The sequence below is a fragment of the Aythya fuligula genome, chromosome 25, assembly GCF_009819795.1.
Source record: "Aythya fuligula isolate bAytFul2 chromosome 25, bAytFul2.pri, whole genome shotgun sequence".
NCBI classification, from domain to species: domain Eukaryota; kingdom Metazoa; phylum Chordata; class Aves; order Anseriformes; family Anatidae; genus Aythya; species Aythya fuligula.
This window is the reverse complement of record NC_045583.1, coordinates 1,455,691-1,479,776: the sequence shown is the minus strand read 5'-3', so window position 1 is coordinate 1,479,776 and position 24,086 is coordinate 1,455,691. Positions and strand designations below refer to the sequence as shown.

The 24,086-nt window shown below is 55.0% G+C and overlaps 1 protein-coding gene across 1 annotated transcript; it reads left to right on the top strand.

Moving 5' to 3' along the window:
* Window positions 1–1,046: 1,046 nt before the first annotated feature.
* LAMB3 (laminin subunit beta 3) lies at window positions 1,047–23,737 on the top strand. The gene is made up of 22 exons (XM_032203417.1): window positions 1,047–1,095; window positions 1,812–1,966; window positions 9,878–9,992; window positions 10,148–10,221; window positions 10,503–10,694; window positions 11,111–11,174; window positions 11,487–11,662; window positions 12,282–12,402; window positions 12,699–12,887; window positions 12,981–13,136; window positions 13,700–13,896; window positions 14,836–14,950; window positions 15,327–15,705; window positions 15,992–16,152; window positions 17,182–17,390; window positions 18,343–18,546; window positions 18,867–19,011; window positions 20,440–20,647; window positions 21,646–21,787; window positions 22,099–22,275; window positions 22,963–23,116; window positions 23,306–23,737. Exons 1-22 carry the CDS (start codon window positions 1,047–1,049, stop codon window positions 23,440–23,442), a joined length of 3,519 nt encoding a protein of 1,172 aa, XP_032059308.1. The 3' UTR covers window positions 23,443–23,737.
* The last annotated feature ends 349 nt before the right edge of the window (window positions 23,738–24,086 follow it).

Here is a 24,086-nt window from a genome sequence, read left to right as displayed (position 1 = left end):
CCCGAGGTGCTCGCTGCTGGCTACCTGTGCAGCCGCTTGTTCACGCTGCCGTCATCCCCGTCCCAAGTGACAGCTGTCTGCGGCGGTGCGCCCTGTCTGGGAGCTGTCCGGAGCTCCCTGGGAACTGGGTGGGGATGCCTGCGGACGCCTGAATCACGCCTTTATCGTTACTACACCCACAGGCACCTCTCTCCCAGGTGAGGCAGCCATCTGTTAAAAACCGAGGGAGGACGGAGGCAGCGCTCAGAGGCTGCTGCGATTGCGGATCAGCCGCAGGTAGCGCAGGGGAGAGCCCTCGCTGGCAGCCAGGTATGTGGGGACACCAGTGGGACTGGGGATGTCATGGGGACTGGGAACGGGGCTCCTGGTGGCAGGGGAAACTTCTCAATGCAGGAGCGTGCTGGTGGCTGCTCCCACATGCTGTCCTGCAGGGCTCTCTGCAGAAACCCTGCGGCACGCACTTCACTGCAGCGTTTCTGCAAGACCAAGGCTCCCGGCCATCGGGCACTTTGATCTGGAAGCACAACAAGGGTGGGGCTGGAGGACAAAGCACGGGGCAGGGCTCATCTCTGTATCGTCCCTGCTGGTGCTGGCACCGCTCCCTGCCTGCTGTGGTGGCCGTGCTGGGTCTGCGGCTCCTTGAGGTCCCCGGGAGCCGGGCAGGCAGAAATCAGCTCTGCCGAGGGTGAGGGGCTGTGCTCGCCTCTGCGGTTCACCTCTGCAATACCATGAAGATCCAAAGATAGTGTCTGGGTGAGAGGGCTGTCTTTGCACAGCTGGGGAGGATCCTGGGTGTGCTTCCTGAGTCCGAAGAGAAGCCAGGATCCTTTGTGTGGGTTTGTTTTGCTGCACGGTCTGAGGGGCTGATCATCCTCTGTTATTCCTGATTATCACCCATGCTGCTGTGTTGTCGACCAATTAAAATTACCTCACCATAGAAAAATAAGGAATGTGAAGGACCCAGGCAGAGCTTTAAGCTGACATTTTCTACTCATTTTTGCTTATGCTGCATATTCCTCCTTAGGTGTGTCCTCGTCCTTGCCAGTATGGAGTCTCGCTGCCAGCTTTGGCCATGGGCATTATTCGTCCTGCTGGGTAAGGCTTGCCATGCAGTGTTTCTAGAAAGATGAGGGAAAGCTGACTAAATGCTTACTGCCTATTGGAAATGACCTTTCTCTTTTAATTGGGGTTGTACATGAGTAATGCAGTGAGTTACATTGCCTAGAGCCTCCATGTGTACCATGATTTAAGCGAGGTGGGTTTATATACAGCTAAATTTCTTGCAAAGGGAATTGGAAAATTAAGTTTATTGATGAGAAGTGAATAATAGGAAGTATATGAGGCTAATAAATGCTGCTAGAGTAAGCGTTGTATTAGTAGCAGTATTGTGGCAGCAACTGGGAGATTGGTGTTCAGTAACAGTGCTGGTCCTTTGGCAAAAGGCTTCTGTCTGACCCAAGCACCCTGCTCTAGGGGTCTGGATGTAAATGGGGAAAACCAGCCTGGGCTGTTCAGCACAATGGGCAGGGAACCGAGCATCCCTGAAACCCAAACACTGGGGATTTTGGGTAGGCGCCACGTCAAGGAAGAGCTTCAGAAGTAACAGCTAACAGAAGGTGTTCTAAGTGCTTTGTACTATTTAAAACAAAGGCAATTTGGGGTAAAATACCCTTGTCCTTTCTGGCATGCGCATTTGTGGCTTTGCCCCACGAATGACCAGGTAGCTGACCTGCTGTGGGAAGCGGCAGGGTTGCTGGCTGATCACCGTGTGCCACCCTGCCGCAGCCCCAAGTCCTCTCCTGCTGTTCCAGCCTCCCTGCGGCTGCTGGGCGCGCAGCACGACTGCTCCCGAGGTGCCTGCTACCCCCCCAGGGGGGACCTCCTGCTGGGACGAGTCCAGCACCTCCGAGCCTCCTCCACCTGCGGCCTCACCAAGCCCGAGACGTACTGCACGCCCCACGGAGAGGTACGTGCTCCTCTCTCCTCCATGCTCTCGAGCCCCCTGCGGGGATGCTAATGCTTCTATCCATCCGTCCTGCCCTTTACAGTGATGTCTTTAATCTACTTCAGGTATTATTCCCCTCCCAGTCTTGTTGGGTCACTGCACAGTCTGTCGTGTCCCCTCCAGCCCCGGCGTCCTCCTCTGCCCCCTTGTTAGAGCAGAGGAGCCGAGCACGGCTCATGGGCAGGGGCTGTGAAGGGGCCAAAATGGAAGCTTCTGCATCCAAAAAATCCCAAGCCTTCTGATCCCCAGCCTCTTCAGCTATAAACTGAACTCATATTTCAGTTGTCAAAGTGGGAGCATTCCAGGTCTTTCACTGGAAAAGCTGCTGAGCTGAGCAGCTGTTTCCAATTCCTCGGCTGTGTGGGGGTAGGAAGTCGTGCTCAGGGGATAGCGTTGCAGCCAGCTGCAGATTCCCAGGCTCCAAAGCCACCATCAAACTCAGAGATTATGGATAATTCTGTAGCATTTTAAGCTCTGTGCTCTGCCAAGGGTGATGTCTGTGACGTGAACACTTCCTAAAGCCTTTCTGTGCTGGTCTGGAAATGCAGCTGCAGCGGGGGGAGCTCGGGAAGGAGCGGGTTCAGCGCAGGGCAGGCAAGAGGGGATTTGGGACGGTGCTTGTAAGAGGTGCTCAAGAGGAAAGGAAATGGCAGACCTCCACGTGGCTCTCTACAGTGAAATCCAGCTCAAGTGAGTCAGCTTTCTTCTGCTTTCGTTCCCCCTAAACCTGAAGGCCCAGGTGTGGCAGTGAGCTGGCGGTGGTCTCGCTGGTCTGCAGACCTCCCGCTGTGTGCGGCTGGGAGCTGCTGCTTGGTGTGAAGCTGGGACAGCTCCCTGGCCGACGGGCGTGAGCATCATGTCCCCTGGCTCCTCTCCTGGTGCAGTGCTGGCCTTTGTCAGGCCTGGGATCTGCAGCCAGGCATCGCCTCCGCTCAGGCTCCCAGTGGCTTCCCAGGAGCAGGGCTGGTTGCTCGCCTCCTGGGCAGAGCACAGACCCCCTGCTGCTTCTCAAAGCTGGGGAAAAAGGCAAGGAATTATTTCTGGTCTGAGTTAATTTATTTGTTCTTCATGGTTTATGTTAATTTTGGAGCAGAATTGTGTGTGTAATAACTACCAGGGTTAAAAGGATTTTGGAACAATTAACAGTGGTATGTTAATTTGGATTCACCACTTCTAGCTTTAGGGCCTTTGGGCACCCAGCGCCCTCACATATGTGACCCCTTCCTTTACTGGAATCAGAGCCCCTCACTTCTGTTCTGCTTTGCAGCTGTAATGCCTACTGCAAGTTATGGATACTTCAGCTCCTATCTTAGCAGAAGGAGAAATCCTCATGTATTAAACATTTACAAATTTAAGCAAAAATGAATCCCCTGAACTCACTTTTTCCTTTTCCCATCCCATGGAAAAGTGGGACAGTTTATTTGTCGACTCTTCTGCCTTTTTTTTTTTTTTTTTTTTTTTTTTTTGTTACACGTCTCGCTCGTGATTTGGTGCCAAATAGGTACAAATCTGGAGTCAGTTTTGCAATCTCAGCAGAGGGCATGGGATGAGGGGTTGCTCTGGCTGCCGATGCCCCCGTGCCAGCTGGCGGCTGCGAGCTGTCTGGCCCCGCCGCCAGCCCCACGGCCCTCCGGGGGCTCTTTTGCAATGCTGCTGGGCTGCTCGCTGCGGGCACCGATCTCGGCCCCTGCTCCGTTGTCTGCTCCAGCATTCTGGCTCCAGATCCCTCTAACCTTTATACTTTGCACCGCCGATTGCTCCATGCCTTGGCTGCGAAAGCCAGGAGAGCCTCGGAATGGCCATTTATAGCACAGGGACTGCGGCGATGATTAGAAAAGTGATGGGGGGTGGAAACCAGGCAGACCAATGGAAACCACTCAGTGCTCAGGGAATGGCTGTTGGAGTCAGCGGGGAAGCGAGGGGAAGATGGAAAATGAAAGGGAAAAATAGGTGGCCCTAGATTTGGAGTCCTAAAGGCACTGATGGATGTGGCAAGACTCCCGAAGGAGGTGTGATTCAAGGCCCTGTTAACTTATCTCTGTATTTAAATGCTAAGCATAGTGCTTTGGTAGCAATATGGGCAGCTGACGCCGCCAGCTGTAGCTGAGGGAAGGTGTGGTGTGGTTTTCACGCGGATTATCAGGTTCCTGGCCCGGCTGCCCCTTCTGTGGACAGCGTGAAGGCTTCGTGCTGCATTCGGCTCTGCAACACTACTGCCTTGGCTGGGTCTTGCTGCATGAGATTAATACTTCTCAAGAGATGCTTCTGTCCTCTGGGCTCCTGCAATGTTTTCAGCTTGAGGACTTATCCAGAACTAGAAAATAGCTACAGACTATTCTGGATATTTTCTTAATTCGGAGGTATCCGAAGCACCCTCCACATCACTTTGAAATCTTTTGTCAAAGAGGCAAGATAAGGAAAAAATGGGTTTCCTTCTGTTTGTTCCACTTCCTAGAGCAAAGCAGTTTGTGTCCATGTGGCAGTTACGTGGGTCCTCACACCTTGACCCTGGAAAACTTGTGATATGAAAATGTTGTTTGTGTAAGGTCAATTACTGAGGTTTTCTGCCTTTTCTCACCTGCTTTTCATGGGCGTGTGGAGGATGTGAGCAATGAAGGGTGAGAATCACCCTCCTCATGCTGTGATGTGGGGTTAGCTGGGTGAGGATGCGAGGTGACAGGCACCCCAGGAGCCTAATCCTTGCACAACTCAGTGCAGGAGTGCAAGACCACCGGGCAGTGGCAGAGGGCTTCTCCTGGTGCTGGTGGCAGGGCTGGTCAGTAGCATCTCTCCCCATTGTGTTTAAGCACCCCTGTGCCCCCCAGCTCTTTTGCTTTGTAGACCCCAGTTGTGAATCAAACCTAAGTCTTTTGCAGAGAAAAAAAAGCATCATCAGAACTGGGAAATGACTGTGGTCGGATGGGACCGCAGGGGATCCCCCTGCTCAGCGCAGGGCTCCTGGTGTAGGCTGTTGCTTCATAATGTCAAGGTTCACGCCGAATAATTTGTATTCCTGACCCATCAGAGGTAGCAGAGCAGCCATGGGTTGCTGCCCTGTGCTTATCACATCCTGCTCTGGCATCCAGACACACCTCGTTCTTGGCTGCAGGGATGTGTCTCTACCTGCAGTGAATACAGAAGAAAAAAAAAAAGGCAATTTCCCACTTCTTTCCCCCTCCTCCTCCGTTCTCTGTATCTTTTTTTTGCTACACAAGTGCAAATTGCCACATATGCTCTGAGACATCACGTCATCCCCTCGCAGACAAGCTGCAGAGGCAGCCGGGCCCCAGCAGCGTGTGGAGAGCTGGGCCCAGCTCGTGCAGTATGGATTTGCAGACTGTCATCCTGGCAGGTTTTAAATAAAGCTTTTCTGAGGGGAGATGATGCGAGAACAGACTGGGTGAGGAAAACAGGCACCCACATGCTTGCTTTTAAGCAGGAGGAATGAACTTCGTTTCCTTAAGCCTCAGGCATGGGATGCTTGTCCTGCTCCTGCGATCACCTCTGAATTTGGGGGGTGCCAGTAAAACCAGACGGGGAGACAGAGTTCTGTTCATGTTTTGAGCATGACCTCAGAGCGCACGGTCTCACTTCTGACCAGCCAAGCAAGGAGGTGGCGTGGGACGTTGTGGCTAACACATCCACCTGTGCTTCGAGCTGAAGCACGGTCCAGCTTTGCAGCTCCAAATTGCTCGCTGAGAAGTTTAACCACGATGACGTCCATGGGTAACCTCTACAGCATCTTCCCGTGGGAAGCATATGGAGCTCTTACTGCTCCGCTGGCCCGGTGCGGAAATGTTGTGCAGCTGGTGCTAGCAGGGAAGTCAAACGGGCTGGAAAAGGGAATTGCATAACTCAGCTTTAACAGGTGTCCTTGTTCCTAACATAACGTCTTGCTGCCAACCCTATTTTCAAATAATGCTCTGCCTCTCTGTATGCACACATATACATATGAATTCCTACCACCTTCCATGCTGTCCCCAAATAAACCTGGCACAGTAATTACCGTCCTGGGCGGTACTAAGCGTGCAAGACCCCACGAGGTCCCCTGTGGGAGGCAGCGTGCCAGGAGCCCGACTGACACACTGCCTCCGACTGACACGGGCTGGGACAAGAACAGGGCCTCCAAGGTCTCCACAGCGATTAAAGGTTTCCATTTCATCACTGGAGAGAGGCAGCTTCCCATATTTGCTGATGGGATTTATTTTGGGTTACGCGCTTCTGCCAGCAGGTTATGTTTCAAGGGCTCTCTGCTCGTATTGAAATGGCAGCTGCAGCTATGTGAAATACTTTGGGCAGAGTCCATCAGCTTCGAATGGTTTGAGATTTTCTGCCCCAAAAAAAGGGGAGGGGAGGCGCGGGAGGTGAGATGGTGGCTGGTTCACAAGGTCAGAGCAGGAGAGCAGCAAAACCCTGAAGCAGAGCCACGGGGGAGCCTTCACAGCTGGTGGTCACCTGCAGAGACGTGGCTCGTTCCTCTCGTGGAGCACATTGTGCACATGCTTTGCATCCCGGTTTGCAGTTTGGGCTGCTTTTCCATGTAATGTACAGACATCCCCAGCAGCTGGCTGTTCCTCTGCATAATTATTTTTCCTCCACCATTTCTTTCTAAAACACAAACCTGTTTATTCTCAGCACTTTTCTCTCAAATGTCCTTCTCCTGATAGGAGGGCAGCTAGCAGTTTCCAAGCAGACCTACATTTTCTTTTGCTTTCCTATATCCCTTATCCCTTTCCAGCCCTGGGTCTGACAGCTACTGGAGCTCACGCCCCTTCTTCGTGCCGGTAGCACTCGGTTTGTGGTCTCTGCTGTTTGGCAGGGAGGGGAGGAGAGACAGAGAGCCAGGGCCAGGGGCTTGGTGGCCAAGCTTGGACTGTGCCCTCTGAATTTCCCTTCCTGTCACGTCCTCCCACGGCCCTGGTCTATTCCTGGCAAGCCCGGCTCAGATCAATCTACTGAGGCTGCTGCTCTGCTGCTGAAAATGAGGGGGAGAACTGGGGAAAGATGGGCTCCTGGAAACTCTCCCCTCAACCCGGAGCTGGAATGTCATTTTTGGTAATTCCCTCTGTCCCAAGGAACTTTGAGACACATAGTCACAGGCAGTAATAGTGAATTCTTGTGTTGTGCAATAGAGGAATTTCATAATATGCTCAGAGTACATGAAATGAGTTTTGTTTCCAGTGTTAATTTTAGCCTCAATAAAAATCGGGGCAGGGGGAGGGGGGCAACAACACTCTTTTCACACTCAGGTCTGCGGCTGTGGGAGGAATTTTTTTTTTAATAATTTTTTCCCCCCCTTTGGCAGGGAATGGAGCTGAATCCAGCCTGGGCCCTGGTGCTGTGGGGCTGGCAGCAGGCACAGCCCATGCAGGGGTCTGGGATGTGCTGGGAGGGCCCCACAGATAAAGCAGGGAAACCATAAATTGGCCAAGGTTTGCTGCCAGCTCTGCTTCGTGGTGGCTAGGACGTGTTTGTGTCTGTGGCCCTATGAATGGTCTTCATAAGTATGCATGAGTAACTCCTAATGAATAATTTAGCTGACATTGACCTTTCCCCTTGCAGGAAGCCTTCCTCCCCCCTGCTCTAATCACAGTCAGAACCATTGTGAAGTTTAATCATTATTGGCAATTGTTGGCTAGATTATTTCTGGGGATAATTGCCGTAGCTTTCCTGACACTCTGCTGCTAGCAGTCATTATCTGCAATGAATTCTTCTGACTGGATCAGATAACGTTTCTGATTTTATTGGCAGAGCCAGGAGGAGTTGGTAAAGCCAGGGAAATTGCATGATTATATAGTCTGAAGCCTCTCTGTTTGCTTACTCTGCAATATTGTTATAAATATTGTAGTTAGCCAACTCCTGTTCTGGGATATTTATAGACAGAGAACATAAAGAGTGGAAAATATTATGGAAACAGATCGGTTTACGCTGAGGATCTTCTCCCTGCCCAGTGCAGTGCTGAGAGGCTCCTGGGCCTGGGCAGGGAGCTCAACTCGGGGGGTGCTGGAAGCTGACCCCTGGGCAGTTGTCCCGTTAATTTGTCTTTAAGTTAAAAAAAAAAGAAAAAAAAAAAAGTGTTGATGGTTTTGAGTCCCTTTTTGTAGAAATAAGACTCGGCTGACTTAGATGATCCTAACTCAGGAGTAAGGAAATAATTATAACTATGAATTGACCTTTCCGTGGTTTAAAAGGGAAAACAGAAACCTTCGTCCCACCGCACCCTCTGGGCCACTGCCTCCTGCTGCCTCTCCCAGGCACAGATTTCTCCCAAACCCAGTGTGTGTAGGATCATCAGCTGGAACCTGCTCCTTTGTTTAAGTAGCAGATGGGGCGATTTTAGCACGGAGAGGGGTACAAAGCACTGCTTGCCGCCTGCTGCGTGGCTCTGCTGCTGAAAGCCGATCCCATCACTGGGGTCCCAGATCCACCTGCGCCTCCGGTGCCATCTCACGGCCACCAGCCCTCGCAGTGCGGTGTCGCGTTGCCGTCCCAGTGACAGCTGCTGTGCCCGGTGCCAGGGGCTCCCCTCCTTTCCCATCAAACCCAGTTCCTCCGGGACGACCTTTCTGCGCCGTCCCGGCTGATCCTGACACCGTGGGCAAATGCAGTGCTTGATCTTCTCCAATTTCTCAGCCTTTGGGATGCATCAGGGTGAAACGTGTGCCCCACCCCTGCATTTGGGAGGCTGCTTCACAGCTCTGGTGCCCGATGACTTCAGCTTCCAGCCTAAACGATTCACATCATTCTGGCTTTTGGGACAATGCTGCCCTATGCCGTTCACCGCCCGCCTTAGTGCACAGCCCTGGGACCCTTTCCAGCGGGCAGCATCTGCTCTCCGTCCTCATGGTGCCCGGCTGGAGGTGCCGAGTGCCCTTCTTCTGTTCTCCCCTGCCTGATGGCCACCGTAGCTCGGTGCCGGGTGCTGTAGCCAAGGCCATCCCCTGCGGGTCTGCCACAGGCTCGATCATCACCCACGGCTGCACCGTCCCCCGGCGCCTTCCTCTCCCCACCTCAGGGTTCCCCCATGTTGTGATGCCCTCACCCAGCAAATCTCCCTTCTCCGTGCCCAGCTCTCCCCTTGGCCAGGTTCTGGACCTTTCCAGCTCTGTCCCGTCTCTTGCTCAATCTCCTTTCTGCCCCTTTCCGCGTGTTTCTGAGCCTGCTCATGTGCTGCGGGCACCCGGCAGCCGTTCGGAAGCACCGGCACGGCGCGTTGCTTGGTTGGGGATTTGTTTGCTCCCCGGGGACCCTGTTTTCTCCAGACCCCGTGTTCCCTGGGCCACATCTGTTTGCTCCTTGAATGCCTTGCTCAAGTGAAGGGCTGAACTTTGAGCCACTCGACTTCCACCCGCTGACTTTTCACCCGCCGAGCTGTTTGCTGCCGCTTTGCTCGGAGGGGAGAGTGCAGAGGGGCCGAGCCCCGCGCAGGGTTTTGGATGCGAGAGAAAGGCCTTTCTGTTAGCCCAAACAAACAGCCCGCTCAGCCCTGTGCAAAAGGCACGCTGGTGCTGAAAAGCTGCAAAGAGATTTTTATCAAGAGCTGTCATTGCAGAAAAGAGGGGGGGGGGTTGAAAAAGACATTTTTTTGGTGTTTTGCCAAAAATATGTTTTAGTCAAAACAAGTTTGGTTTTGGTTTTTAATCCTTAAATTCATGAGTTGCTTTTTTTTTTTATTATTTATTTTATCTTATGGGGAGTGAGGGCAACCACTCAGGTCCTGAGTATCGTTTCCCAGGCCTCCAACAGCTCAGCTCCATCGATGCCGTGCGCTCCTTGGTTCAGTCCCTGCTGCACTGGGCCCTTGCCCGGTGCCTGTGGGGTCTTTGTTGGGTCGTGCCCGGCCAGGCTCCCACCCACCCTTTCTCCTTGCAGTGGAACATGAGATGCTGCAGGTGCGACTCCCGGCTGCCGCACTCCCACAACGGGCACCGCGTCGCAAATGTGCTGTCCTCCGCCGGGCGCTCGCGCTGGTGGCAGTCCCAGAGCGGTGAGTCCCGGCCCCCGGCAGTGGCCAGGGCAGGCGTTGAGTTCAGTGGGATGGGGGAAAGAGAGAAAAAAGGCAGCTCGGCTCGGGCAGCAAAATAGTTTGTTTTTCCAAAGTCTGTAGCCTGCATCTCTGAAGCTGCCTTTCTGTGTCCGCAGGCATCGAGCGCGTCTATTTGCAGCTGGATCTGGATGAGAAGTACCAGCTCAACGGCATCGTGCTTGACTTCAGGGTCTGTATGCAGCGTGGGGATGTCCTGGGTGGCGGTGGATGGGCACTGCTGGCTCTCAGTGACACGTGGGGGTCTCAGTGCATGGCTCCCCCCAGGCTCCCGATAGGAAGCAGGCCAACGATAGTGCCCCATTCTCCCTTTCCCCCATTCCCCTGGTGTTAGGGAGGAGCAGAGCAGGGTGCTGGGCCCCCATCCTGCTGAAAAATCCTGCCCTCCAGCCCCACGTGGAAGCCAGCTGGGGGCACAGCCTTACACGTGTGCCTCTCTCCCCACTGCTGCAGTCGCCGCTGCCCACCGCGATGCTCATCGAGCGCTCCACCGATTTTGGCAAGACCTGGGAGGTGTACCAGTACCTGGCCTCCGACTGTGCCACCGCCTTCCCCCACGTCCCCCGGGGCTCCCCCGAGAGCTGGGGGGACGCTCGGTGCCAGGCGCTGCAGGCCCAGCACAGGTACCCTGCGCACGGGGGCAAGGTGAGATTTTGGAGGGGCTTGGGGGGCTGGGGAAGGGTCCCAGCAGGTGCCTGTGCCCTGCAGCGTGGCCCTGGGTCTGGGGAGGGTAGCCAGCGTGATGTCCTGGAAGCTTGTGGTGGCCCAGAAACCTGCAGGTATTGCACCTGGCGAGGGATGGAGTTGGTGTGCATCCAGCACTGCTGGGGGGGAGCTCCTCTGAGAGGAAAGCCCTGCTCTGTGGGCTCTGTTGGTTTCTGCAAAACCCCCCGGGGCTTTTTCCTTGCCTTAAGTGATGGCTCTGCAGAGGAGGCAGGCCTGGAGCACACACAGCCTCACTGCCCAGGGCAGGAAGGAACAGCACCCTGCTTGTCCTGGGTTTTAACTTTTCTCTCTCTCTTTTTCTTTTTTTTTTTTTTTTTCTCTTTCTCCCTTCTCAGGTGAAATTCAGTGTCCAAGATCTGGCATCGACCATTACTACCTCGTACAGCCAGGCTGTCAGCAGTAAGCCACCGGCCTCCTTTGTGTCTGGGAGGGGAGGGAGGAGGCAGCTCCTGGCTATTCTGAGGTGCCATGGAGGGTTCGGCCCCGCCGGGGAGCAGCCAGGCCCTGAGCTGCTGCATGTCCCAAGGCTACCCTGGCACCTCTGACGTGTTGAGGAGCAGCTTTGGGGCTTCGCTGATGATTCAGCTGCTGCTCTTTGTGCCGACGCTGGCATCTCCATCACTCCAAGCCCTCCATGCGCATCGCGAGGCGTTTCTGTAGAGGTACCTCGGTGCCTGCCGCCCCCTCACATCGCGTCTCTGTCCCCAACAGGGCTGGGGCAATTCACCAACCTCAGAATCAACTTCACCCAGCTCCCGCACGTCCTGCGCCAGGGCTACCACTCGCCCAGCACCTTCTATGCCGTGACGGAAATGCAGGTGCTGGGAAGCTGCTTCTGCAACGGCCACGCCGACCGCTGCGCCCCGTCGGGAGACCCCCACACCATGGTGAGCCTGGGGATGGTGCCGTGGTGTCAGACCCTCCCTGAGCCTGGGGGGAACACCGGGCTCCGTCACCCCCCCCCCCCATGGGTGCTCCCCAGCAGGCTGTTTGTAACGGTGCCCAGTTTGCCTGCAGAAATGGGGTGGTGGCTGTGACACAGCAGCCTCTGTTACCCCAGCACAAACCCACGTCTTGTATGGGATGGAGGTAGAGGGGTTTCAGTTAAGGAGCTCAGTGGCTGTGGGAGTTCATGCTCTGGGGGTAACTGCTGCACCCACATTGGGTCTCCTGGCCTGGCAGGGTGCACACAGAAGGCTTCAGCAGGCTCCTGCCAGCACAGGTTGTTCGCTGTTGTGGGATTGTCTCATCCCCAGCCTCTGCTTGTCCTCTTCTGGAAGGTGTTTGTCCGTGGGCAGGTGGTGGGATGGGAATTGCACTGTCTCAGAGGATGAGCAGCAGTGCATCCCTGGTGCCGTGGTGGGGCTGCCTGGGTGCTGGAGCCCCGTCTCCAGCTGGGCAGGATCAGGCCAGGGGTGGCTCTGCTGGAAGGGCAGTGAGGGAGCGAAGCTCAGACCCGAGCAGATGCTGCCGGCGAGGTGGGGTAAAGCCTGGTCTCTGCAGCAGGTCCACAGACACTGCGAGTGCCAGCACAACACCGCCGGCCCCCACTGCGAGCGCTGCGCTGCCCTCTACAACGCCCGCCCGTGGGCCCCCGCGGAGGACAACGACCCCCACGAGTGCCAGCGTACGGTGACAGCCTTTCCCCTTTCCTCCCCCTGAGCACAAAGCATCTCTGCAGAACGCCTTCCTGGAGTGTTGGCATTGGCTTTGCTTCGCTGGGGCTGCGGCCAGGTGATGCCAAGGGTGCAGTCGTGCTCTCCCACTCTGCCCAGTGGGCTCCAGCTCCATACTGGGGTGCTTACTGGGTGCCAGTGCACCGTGCAGGGGACTCGGGCACCCTCTAGTGACAGCGTGCCCTCCGGCTGCTGGAGGGTCTTGCACGCTTCCAGCACCGGATGAGCTGTTTTGGGGTTGTTTCAGGGTGCAACTGCAACGGCCACTCAACCTCGTGCCACTTCGACCCGGAGGTTTTCCGCAGCAGTGGTGGGGTGAGCGGGGGCGTCTGTGACAACTGCCAGCACAACACGGCAGGGAACAACTGCGAGCGCTGCCAAACGAACTATTTCCGCAACCAGCGGCAAGATCTCACCCATCCTGAAGCCTGTCTGCGTGAGTGCCTGGCTAACCCCTCGTCATGCCCTCCCTGAGCCACCCCCCCAACCCCCGGGCTCCTCTGCCATGCCACTTCTCTTGTGTTTCCAGCCTGCGAGTGCGACCCTGATGGCACAGTGCCGGGCTCCATCTGCGACCCGTTCTCGGGGCGCTGCGTCTGCAAGGAGAACGTGCAGGGCGAGCGCTGCCACCTCTGCAAGCCGGGCTTCGCCCAGCTGGCCCATGCCAACCCCATGGGCTGCCGCAGTGAGTACACCCCGAGGCAGCCCCTGCTTCCCACCCGCCTCCTCCCTTGGCATCCTTGGCGGCTCTGAAAGGGCCGTGCTTCCCAGCCAGCTCTGGTTTGGGGTTTCCAAGACCGAGCCCTATTTGCAAAAGCTTATAAAGCTCCTGGCTCGGGCTGCAGCCTGTCTCAGGTACACATTTGGCCACAAGCAGAGGGAAAGCAGAGCTCAAGGCCCGTGGGGGGCTGTGTCCCCTTCCCGAGCACCTCCCTGGGTGTGGGAAGCTGCGGGGATGCTGCAGGCGATGCCGTGTGGGCGAGCCGGGCTGTGCGCAGCAGAGGGCAGCCACGGCTCAGCTCCAACACGCCGAGCTGTGCTGGGGACACGGAGGATGCTCAGGCTGCTGAGTCTGTCTGCGAGGCTCGGGCAGGCATCACGGTGCTGGAGCAGGGATGTGTTCTTTGTGCTGTGCTGCGAAGGGAGGGGAAGGAGAGCACGTCTTGGGCAGCAGCCTCCCAGCTTCGTGGGAAGCCAGGCTGCTGCTCAGCACCCGATTTTGATCCAAGGAAACCCTCCTCGTTTCAGGATGCTCCTGCAACATGCTGGGAACGCGGCAGGACATGCCCTGTGACGACGAGACGGGGCAGTGCTCCTGCCTGCCCAACGTGGTGGGCGCCGAATGCGACCAGTGCGCGGCCGGGCACTGGGACATGGCGAGCGGCCGGGGCTGCCGGCCCTGCGACTGCCACCCTGGCGGCTCCCTCAGCACCCACTGCAACCAGGTACCACTGCCACCGTGCCCCGAGCACCCTTGGGTGGTCACCAGTGGTCTCTGCACTGATTTTCCTTTGGCGAAAAAATCAGCACTATTTATTATTGATCGCTCAGAGCATCAAAAGCGCCCGTGCTGTGGCTCCGTCTGCCCCGTCCCACCTTTGGGAGCCTCCACAGAGGGGCAGTGTGATTCCTAACACGTTCTGCTCTTGTTTTCCTCTTCCCATTTCCTAGAAGCCTATGACAGGGTATTCAGGAAAGTGAATGGAGGTGGTAATTATGAAGGCAAGATTAAGCCATTTTAAAAGGCCTGATATTTATTTAGTAAGGAAATCCTGATAAGAGATCTTCACACACTAAAGGCAAGTTAATTATCCTCATTTGTCAATGCAAAGCATGTGTGTCACTTCAGTCTTAATAGACAGCTGAGAAAATTAAAGCTAAATGTAAAAAAGCATTGACAAAACCTAAGAGCCAAAGATAGGCCCAAACAGTGCAGGGAGGAGACCTGAGCCCACGAACTGTTTGCTTGTGGGTGATTCCTTTGTTTTGGGAACAAAACCATTGCTTGGCTTTGCAGTGCCCGTGAGCAGAGGCTTTCTGCAGATCTGGCCCCACGGCTCTGTTCTTTGCTGAGCCTGCAGCCACACCTGAGGGCAGGGGCTGAGGAGAGGAGTGACAGGAGGTGACAAAAACACTTCCTTCCATCTCGCCCCCTCTGTACCGGGGAGCAGTGCTCACTGCTTTGCCCCCGCAGAGAAGCTGCGTGGGGAACAAGCTGCTGCTTTTGCTTCAGGTGCTGCTTTTCTTCTGCTCTGCTTCATCCCTCTCCCTGGGCACCTCTCCCTGGCTGGAAACTCCAGGCTAGGCGGCCAGGGAGCCGAGCACTTTCTCTCCCAGGAAAGTGCTCGGGGCTGGGTCTCCCTGACGGCTTTCTCCTTCCCCAGTTCACAGGACAGTGCTCGTGCAGAGAAGGCTTCGCGGGGCGGACGTGCTCTGCTGCGCAGCAGGAGCAGGCCTGCCCTGACAGGCACTATGGAAACGCCAGGGTAGGGTGCACAGGTAGGGAGCGTCGGTTTTGGTTTGGCCTGGTGCTTAGTGCTGTGAAATCACGGCTGTTCTGGAAGAGCAGCACCCAGCCCATGTCCTGACAGCAGCATTTCCCACACTGTTTTACAAGAGCAGCCCCCCCAGCTCATCCCTGTTGCCCTCCACGTGTCCCCTCCTGGCAGCCGGGGCAGGACCCTCAGTCAGGGGCTGGGAGAGCAGCGGGGTTAGGGGCTGCTCCGTCACCTCTGCCCCACCACCTCCATCCCAGTCACTGCGGGATGGGATGGACTGCATCGCGTTGGTGTCCAGTTAGCAGGGCCTGACTTATTTCCATTTTCCCCTTTCTATGGCCTTCACCCCCCTTTCCTCTCCACTTTCCATCCCCCAGAGTGCAACTGCGACTTCCAGGGCACGGAGGACACGGGGTGTGACAAATCCACGGGCCGCTGCCTCTGCCGTCCAGGCGTCACCGGCCCCCGCTGCGACCAGTGCCAGCGCGACCACTGCAGCACCTACCCCAGCTGCGAGCCCTGCCACCCCTGCTTCCACGCCTACGACGGTGACATCCAGCGCCTGCGCCTGCGCCTGCACCAGTCTGCCCTGAGCAATTCCAGCGTGCTGCTGCCCGGGGGCACTGGGGGCTCCCGCCTGGGCCCCCGCCTCGCGCAGGCAGAGGGCACAGCGCAGCAGGCGCAGGGCATCCTCGGCCGCTCCCCTGGCACCGAGCAGGGCCTGGCCCAGGCAAGCAGCGCGCTTGCTGCCATCAGGTGAGGGATGAGGGATGTGCTGGGGGGTCCCTCCTGCACTGGGAGGAGGTGCTGGCTTCTCTGTCCTTGCACCAAACTGCTGGGCAGCTTTGGCTGGCGGCAGTGTGCCCGGTCCCTGTGAGGCACCCAGCATGGGGAGCTGTAGCCCTGTGCCCCTCTCTGCTGGGGCTGGCAAGTGGCTGCTCACCGTGTGCTCGCAGCATCCCTGCACAAGAGGGCCCTGGTCTGTGCCTGAGGGTGGTTTTCTCTCTACTCAGATTCACATTTTCTGCTTTTTCTTCCCCAGAGAGCAGATGCAAGGCATCAACCCCAACTTTCAATTGCTGGATGTGACTGCCTCTCTATCGAGCGAGCTCAAAGCCCTCAACAGCAGCCTGGCTATTATTAACAACCAGTACCAGAGCAAGAAGACCCAGTTTGAAACCAGCCGCAGCACAGATCTGTCAGGTACAGCGCTGCGGCTCTAAAATCTCTTAATTAGCAGCTGTTAATTTACCTCGCTGTGACTGCATGCCTGGTGGTTTCCCACCGGCCAGGTGGAGGAGATGAAGTTTTCAACCCTCTGTCAGCACAGGCACAGCAAACAGATCCTCCCTCCCTCCATCCCTCCCTCCCACACGGGAGATGCTTTCAACCCAGCCTCTCGCCACTGACCGATGATTTCGGGTTATTTGCTGTGGTGGCTGGGGCTGGGAGCTGGGCATGCAGTGTCCCCATGTCCTGCTGGGGCCATGTCCCTCCCGGCCAGCTCAGCTCCATGTGCCGCAGCACTGCCACTGCCACGGCCCGGTGGGGGACAGCAGAGGGGGTGTCACGGAGCCGGGGGGCGGCTGCAGCAGTGAGGGCTGTGCACAGATGGAAGGGATGGAGAGGTGGGGAGGGGAGCCAGGCAGCGAGCTGTCAGGCGCTTAGAAGAGCTAATTAAGCCCTGTGATGCTGCTGGTGGTAGGTGGCCATTAAATCCCTGCAGCAGCTAATTCTCTCCGAGTGCCTTGTTGTCTGCTGCCTCCCCCGTGCTGAGCTGCAGAGCGTGGCTGCTGTCCGTGGGGGTTTGCAGCCCGAGCAGGCACAGAGGTCTGCGCCCTCACCACGGGATGGGGGCTGCCCGGGGGCAGTGGAAAGGGTTCACGGGGCCCCCTGTCCTGCCCCTGCCAAGCCCTTGTGCGCCGCGCAGAGCAAAGCCCAGCCTCAGCGTGGGCATGGCTTTGGCTTTAGTTTTGTTTCAGTCCTTCAGCCCCGAACCAGAGGTCAGTCCTTCAGGACAGCTCTGCAGCTCAGTGTGAAGGAATGGCTGAAAGGCATTTGGAAATAAAGGCAGCTTTTTGTTTGCGCCTTAGTGACTAATCACTCAGTGTCCCCCTCCTCTCCGCACACACATCCACTCGCGGGGTGTAGTCAACGCCTTCCTTTAGGTAGCTCTGCTGCATTTATGAGTCACGGAGGCATCCGTGTCATGTAGTGCTCTCATTCCTGCAGGAGCCTTCCAGACGATCAGGTCTGCTTACCAGACATCTGCCAATGCCAGCGGCCTCGTCGCCGGCGCTGCCGCGCTGCTGGCCCGCTCCAGGGAGAACCGCAGGAACGCCGCGGAGCTGGAGGGGGCGGCCGGCGCGCACAGCACCAAGCTGCTGGCCCTCAGGGCCGAGGTGGCCTTGTCCCCGAACCTCACCCCTGCAGCAAACAAGGTGAAAGCACAACGTGGGTTTCTGGCTGGTCACTGAGTGAGCCTTGTCGTGCTCGGGAGGCTGAAGCCTCACGCTGTGGTCAACCCACTCAGCGTGGCAGAGTGACGTCTTTGCTCAGAGGGACGCAGCCCAGCGGCATCCTGGCAGACTGCTGCTTTGGGACGTCAGGGGAGAATTGTCTGAGCATCCCCTGCCAAAGGAGAACAGATACCCAGTGTTCCCCTGCCCCCCTCCCAGGCACGCGCCTTTTTCCTCCAAAGACTCTCACGTGTCAGTTCTCGTATCTCAAAGACCCACTTAATTTCTGGATAAGGTTTCTTTTCTTTCTCCTTCAGTGCTTTGTTATTGCCATGGAGATCCATTTCAGTGCCTCCTAATGCACGGTTGCTGTGGAGACCACCAGCCTCCCCTCTCTGCTTTTCAGGGCACCAAAACATTCCCAAGCCATCAGCCAGTGCTGGTTCTTGCACTGGCTCTGGGCTTGCACATGCCCCTGCTGCAGTGCCCCCTCCAGTGGGTGAAACATTTAGAAGATGCCAGGCAATGAAAGCTGTTGGTGTCAGGTCTTCTCATCCCATTCTCTCCCTAAAAGCAAATTGCAGCAGTTGGATGGGGTTCCCATGCCACAAGGGGAAGAGTAGCTGTCCTGAGATGTTTGCTCTTACACTTTGAGAGCCATCCACACACCTAGCCCTGGTGCCCCTTGTGCATTTGGGCTGTGCGGTGTGCTCGGGGCTGGTGCTGGCAGCCAATGTGCTTCAGCCAGCGCTGTCGGGTGGGCTGGCTCTGTCCGTGTCCCCGGGTGAGCTCCGGCTGCACAAGCCTGCCACGTTCCCCAGCTCAGTGAGAGTCTGTGGAAACACCATCCCCATGGATCACCAGTTTCTCTCCGCGAGGTCTCACCCAGCTGGCTGGGTGCCCTCAACACCCTGCTGCTCTCGTCCCTCTCCAGATCTGTGGCGGCTTCCGCGTGGAGAAGTGCACTCCTGCCCAGTGCCAGGGGCTGCTCTGCCCGCGAGACAACGGCACAGCCTGCGGGGCCGGTCTCTCCTGCCGCGGCGCCTTCCCGCGGTCTGCCAGGGCCCTCGGCACGGCCACCAAGGCCTCCAGGGAGCTGGGCAGCCTGAGCGCGCGGCTGCGGGACACGGCGCAGCTGGTGAGTGTGTGTTCGTGCTGTTGCACATTTTTTCTACAGCCTTGGAGGGCTTGCAAAGATGAAATGAGTTTTTAAAGTCATTCAAAATCCATTTCAAATGTGTTTTATGAAGCTAAGCAGTACTGCCCCTCTTTGAGGGTTTCCTTTGCAAATCCAGCCCTCGGTCTTTAACATTTGCAATCCTTTAAAGCAGTGGCACGCTAAAAATGGGAAACGGTGGAACTGCAAAGTGTCCTGTCCAATTCACTCAGGGCCTGGGTAGAGCTGCTGGGATTCCAGGTCAAGTAGAAGCGACTCCATCAGGATTTTGTTGCTTGCAGATTAAAACAACGGAGACATCTGCTAATCAGATTCAGAGCAATGTCCGGCGGCTGGTGGAGCAGATGAGCGTAACAAGAACCCAGATTGAGGGAGATGTGCGGCGCATCCAGCAGTTCATCCAGCAAGTGCGAAACTTCTTGTCAGGTAGCGCTGCCAAGCTCACCCTGTGCCTGTGCAGGTTGGCTTGCACATGGAAAATTTAATCCTTACAGTGATGTTATGTATGAGAATAGGGTACGAGGGAGTCGTCTGAACAGCTCACCCCAGTTAGGCTCTCAGCTGTCCAATTTATCCAGATTGCTTTGGTGCCTTGCTCTGTCACTGTGCCTCTTGCTGTCCCCAGGGCCTGGGGACAAACCCATGCCCGTGGCTGGTGCTCTCCAAGGGTTTGTAGTCAGCACTGACCACGGTGCAGAGAAGTTTACCAGCAACCCTCACTGACCGCAGGGAGATAAATGGACAGATCTCTGGAGCAGACTGTTAATCACACGAGAATTCCTCATTGTCCTATAAACCAGTGGGATGACTTATTGTTCACAGACAGATTGTAATAACATAATAGGCCTCATGAGCATTAGCTGAATAAGAAATTCAGGTCATTTGGTGCTGCCTGGTGTTAATGATGAGTGAAGATATTTCTGAGCTAATCACTGGGCTAATGTCCCTTGGGCTTTGCCTGCTTCTGATTCCTCAAATTTATTAACTTTTATTTGTGCAATAAAACAGCCTTGTGTTGAAACACAACCTCATGTACTCAGCGAGGTCTACCTGACTCTGCTCTGGGCTTAGCCATATTTTAATCCTTGCCAAATTAAAGGCAGGGTTTCGGTACTTTCCTGGAAGTTTTGCTGGTATGAATGAGAAGTTCACATAGAATATAAAACAGTTCTTATTTCATTCTGTGCAGTAGGGAAGCTTCTCAATAGTGAGACAATTTTTTGTCTCACTGTTTTTGTGTTTATTTTATTTGTCCTTTAAATACAACAGAGTCCTGGAAATCTGTAACAGTAATCAATGGGAGATTTAGTTCAGTCTGAAGTTTAAGACCCTGAGCAAATCTCCAGGGCCAGGTAACAACACATAAGAGCCTCAGGATGTCTGAAGCATCAAAAGTGCCAGAGAATGCTGACCAGCATGTGGAGGGCAAGCCATGCTGAGGGGTAACACGGAGTCAGGCTGGGAAAAGATGTCAGAAATGTTATTCAGAATAACAGAAAGAATCACAGAGCATCAACAGGCTGCTTAAACCCCCTGAAGATACGGCACAAAACTGGAATAGGCAGCAGGAATGAATCCCGTCCTTACGCACCAAAACATAGAGAAAAGGAATGAAAAAGGGCAGAGCTGGGTAAAGGGTTGTTTCTGCTGCTCTGCTCACCAGCTTGCCCTGTGATGGAAGCTGAGTGGGGGGGACTGAATTTGGGGTGGACCCTGACAGCTGTCTGAAAGGAAGAGGCAGTGTGTGTGAGAGCATCCACAGCTGGGCATCTGCCTCCACCCTGCCTTGTGTTTGCACTCCTACCCTCCCCTCTCCTGCTTCTGACATTGTCTGTCTGTTTGCCTGCTCTGCAGACAAAGACACGGACCCTGCTACAATCCAAGAAATCAGTGAGTTTGTTCTCTCACTGCGTCTCCCCACGGATGCTGCTGCAGTCCTGAGAAAAATGACCGAGATCCAAAATTTGGCTACTAAACTGCAGTGCCCAGAGAGCATCCTGGCCCAGACAGCTGAGGACATCGCGAAGGCCAAACGGCTTCAGCAGGAGGCAGAACAAGCCAGGTTGGTTTGGTTGAAGGGCTTTTGGCAGCTTTGGCAGCTTTGAAGGGCTTTTTTTGGTCACTCAGCTGGAGTGAATGTGGTGATTCTTAGGATGAAATCTAACTTAGCTGGAGCTGGACTGACTTACTTTTAGCCCAGAATCTTCTATGTATGTAGAGTGGCTAAGAGTGACTTTGCAATCTCTACATACACTTCTCTGCTACCCCAATACAAATAAGAGTCTGGCTGCCAACGACAGAACTTGTTATAGATACTAAAACAAGCAGGTCTTTACCAAAAGTAACAGAGGCTTTTCTCTGTTCCTTGAGCCCTTAGGACAGGAGATGACAGGCTTGCTCTGCTATTACTTGATATTGGTGACCTACATCCTAGTTGCACAAGAGAGCATGAGGGGATTAAATGGGCTATTTGTTTTCTGGGTGAAAGTTGGAAGGATTATCCCATGGCCCCTTAAAAAGCAATTACAGAGTGCCCTTGCAAATTTGGAGCATCTGCTCTGTCACGTGTTGACTTGCAGCAATATCCCAGCGAGAAGGTTAGCGGGATAAGTATGTAAACTCCTTGATAGCGTCTGACACCTGCTTAGCCTGCTGGAAACGATGAGACAAGGCAGTCTGCCTTTCTGTGGGAAGCTCTGTCACCTGGTCGGAACAGCCCCAACTGCAAGCAGAAAAGTGTTCACTGAAACTGGTTCAGTAGCTGTTGCTTCCCTTCTAATACTTTGTCTTGCACCACTTGCAAAATAGGTGTTTCTAGATCATTTAAAAGAAGGCTTTTCTCTCTCCTCCGTTCATTTTCTCTGCTGGGGGATGTGAAATGGAAGTCACACTTCTCTTGAACAGAAACCTGCTCTGTGGCAGATTTGTATGGTGTGTGTGGACTGCAGCCTTCTCTGTTACAGTCCTGTTTTTCTTCTCCAGCTTATTTTGCCTCTGCCTCCTTGACCACCAGTCCATGCAATTATCCATGCCCACTCTCTGCTTTCTGTGTTTCCCCAGGAACCGGGCAAATGCCGTGGAAGGCGATGTGGAAGAGGTGGTTGGGTATCTGAGACGAGCAAACACGGTGCTGCTGGAGGCGCAGGGGGCTATCAGGGGCTCCAGTTCCTTGCTCCGGTTCATCCAAGAGCGCGTTGAGGAGGTGAATGGGGGCTGGTGACTTCTGAGGAACGGCGCTGGGCCCTGCTCACTGCTGCTCCGAAAATCCCAAGCTTGGTAGAGGCCTGGACTGGCGAACTGGAGAAAGGGGGCTTTTTGTGCAAAACCCCGTCCTCCTGCCTGTCTCATTTGCCTGCTTCCCTGAGTTCCAGTCATGGTCCCTGATGGAAATCCCAGGGACAAGTCTGGGATGTGTCCACCAGGCCGCATAGCTGCTCCCTGCGTGGTGCAAGACACGTTGCAGATGGATCTTGGCTGCGCTTTCCTTCTTGACGTGTGGCTCTCTGCTTTCAGATTGAGGCCGTTCTTGGCCCAGCCGAGAGGAACACGCAGGCCGTGGCAGAGGAGCTGGCAGCGCTGAGGGAAGGGCTGCGGCAGCTGCAGCAGGCGGCGGGGCAGAACCGCCTGCGGGCCAGCGACGCGCAGCAGGCAGCGGCGGCGGCGGGCGAGAAGGCCGGCAGGGCACAGCAGGTACCACAGCCACGGCCATGCTCCCATCATCACACACACACACACAGAGAACCATCTAGGTTGGAGGAGACCTCCAAGATCGCTTAGTCCAACCTCTGACCTACTAAACCATGTCACTAAGCTCTACATCATGGCACAGCCGAGCCAGCTGTGTCCTGGTACAGGTCTGGATGGGGCGAGGAGGCCACCATCCAGGCACAACCCTGTGGCTTTGTTCACCTGGTGCAGGATCCAACTACTCAAGTTTTCCAGGACCTTTTTACATTTTCTGCCTTTTGCTGAAGACTTATTAGCTTGATGTGAGCCCGCTGTGTGTGCTTACAGCCCAGAAGGCCAACTGAGTCCTGGGCTGCACCAACAGAGGGAGGGAGGAGATTGTGCCCCTCTGCGCCGCCCTTGGGAGGCTTCACCTGGAGTCCTGCACCCAGGGCTGGGCCCGAGCCATTCCCTGATTCTGCTCTCTGCCCCACCTGAGGTAGAGGAGCTCATACAGCTGCTGGTCAGCTTCGATGCGAGTGCACTGCAAACTGTCATGCATCTGCTTAGTAATGTAACCACAGCGCTCGAGCACAGTATCTGTTTAATATTTAAAATGGGTTCTGTCTTTTTAGAGTCAATTCGACATTGGAAAATCCCATTTATTTACTTATTATTATTATTGTTTATTATTTATTTTCTTTTCCACAGTCTTTGCAACAGGTGAAACAAATGTACGCTGAGCTGAAGAGTAGGATGGAGCAGAGCCCAGCACTGGGAGGGCAAGGCAGCCGGGTACAAAGCATAGGCCAGGAGGCAAAAGATCTCTTTGAGGAAACTTCGGCAATGATGCTTAGGATGGCAGGTAAGCCTGTGAGCTCAGTATAATGGTCTCATGCACCAGGGGAGGGCTTTTGAGTGCCAGAGGAAAGTCATGTTGTTTTTTTTTTTGGTGCAGGAGGGAGGGGGAAGCTCAGGGTGGGGAGGAAAACTGGACATGACGCCTTCCTCCAGTTGTGATTTCACATTACCCTTTCCTGCACTCTCTCCTCAGCTTTAGAGACAGAAATTCAGGAAAGCAACAGAGCCTTGCTGTCCAAGTCAGCCAGGCTGTCAGGCCTGCAGGAGCGGGTGGGCAGGATTCGGGATGCCATCAGCAAGCGAGTCGCCTACTACGACAGCTGCTCCTGAGCGAGGCGGTGCCTTCCTCCGCTGCACACACTGACTGGAGTATTTACTCCCATTTTCCGGCTGCAGTTCTCATGTTCCTAACGTCTGCGTATTTAGCAAATGGAATTTCTGTCCCTTTGGAGAGGAGCTGCAGTGAAACCATGGAGAGGTTCACGTTGGACTGACTGGCTGAACTGCTTGGGCTCAGAGGAAAGGGGCAGAGACATTGATCATTAACGGCAAATAATGAACATGTCTCCAACATTGTTATTTCCAGAAGGGTTTATAACCACCTCCTCCAACCCCTCCCCCCCCCCTCCCCCCCAATTCTTTTTCATGTTTTAGCCAATTCAAGCTCTTGTAGCTGGATTTCGCTGTTCCAATTAAAACCCTTGTTTGGGGCTTTTCACACTGCAGTTAATCTTCACAACTTGCCATGGCTTCAGTACTTCCCTCCTAGCTCTTTCTTCAAAGAACCAGGTCACAGAAATGGAGAATTTTATCTCCACTGTTTCTGTACAACATACCTATATTTCTACTATGAAGAGAAACGCGATCTCATATTCAGATGTGAAGTCAAATATCTCGTTTGACTTTCTGCCACAATCTGCTTATTTACCGTGTAACATTTTGCCAGAAAGTACCAGAGGGAGCAGGTCTGCAGC

Excerpts from the sequence above, each read along its gene's own strand:
- LAMB3 (XM_032203417.1), top strand. The coding sequence starts at position 1,047 with ATGGAGTCTCGCTGCCAGCTTTGGCCATGGGCATTATTCGTCCTGCTG. Across the intron at positions 1,096-1,811 it reads GGCATTATTCGTCCTGCTGG|CCTCCCTGCGGCTGCTGGGC; the intron begins GTAAGGCTTGCC and ends CTGCTGTTCCAG. Across the intron at positions 10,695-11,110 it reads ACCCTGCGCACGGGGGCAAG|GTGAAATTCAGTGTCCAAGA; the intron begins GTGAGATTTTGG and ends CTCCCTTCTCAG.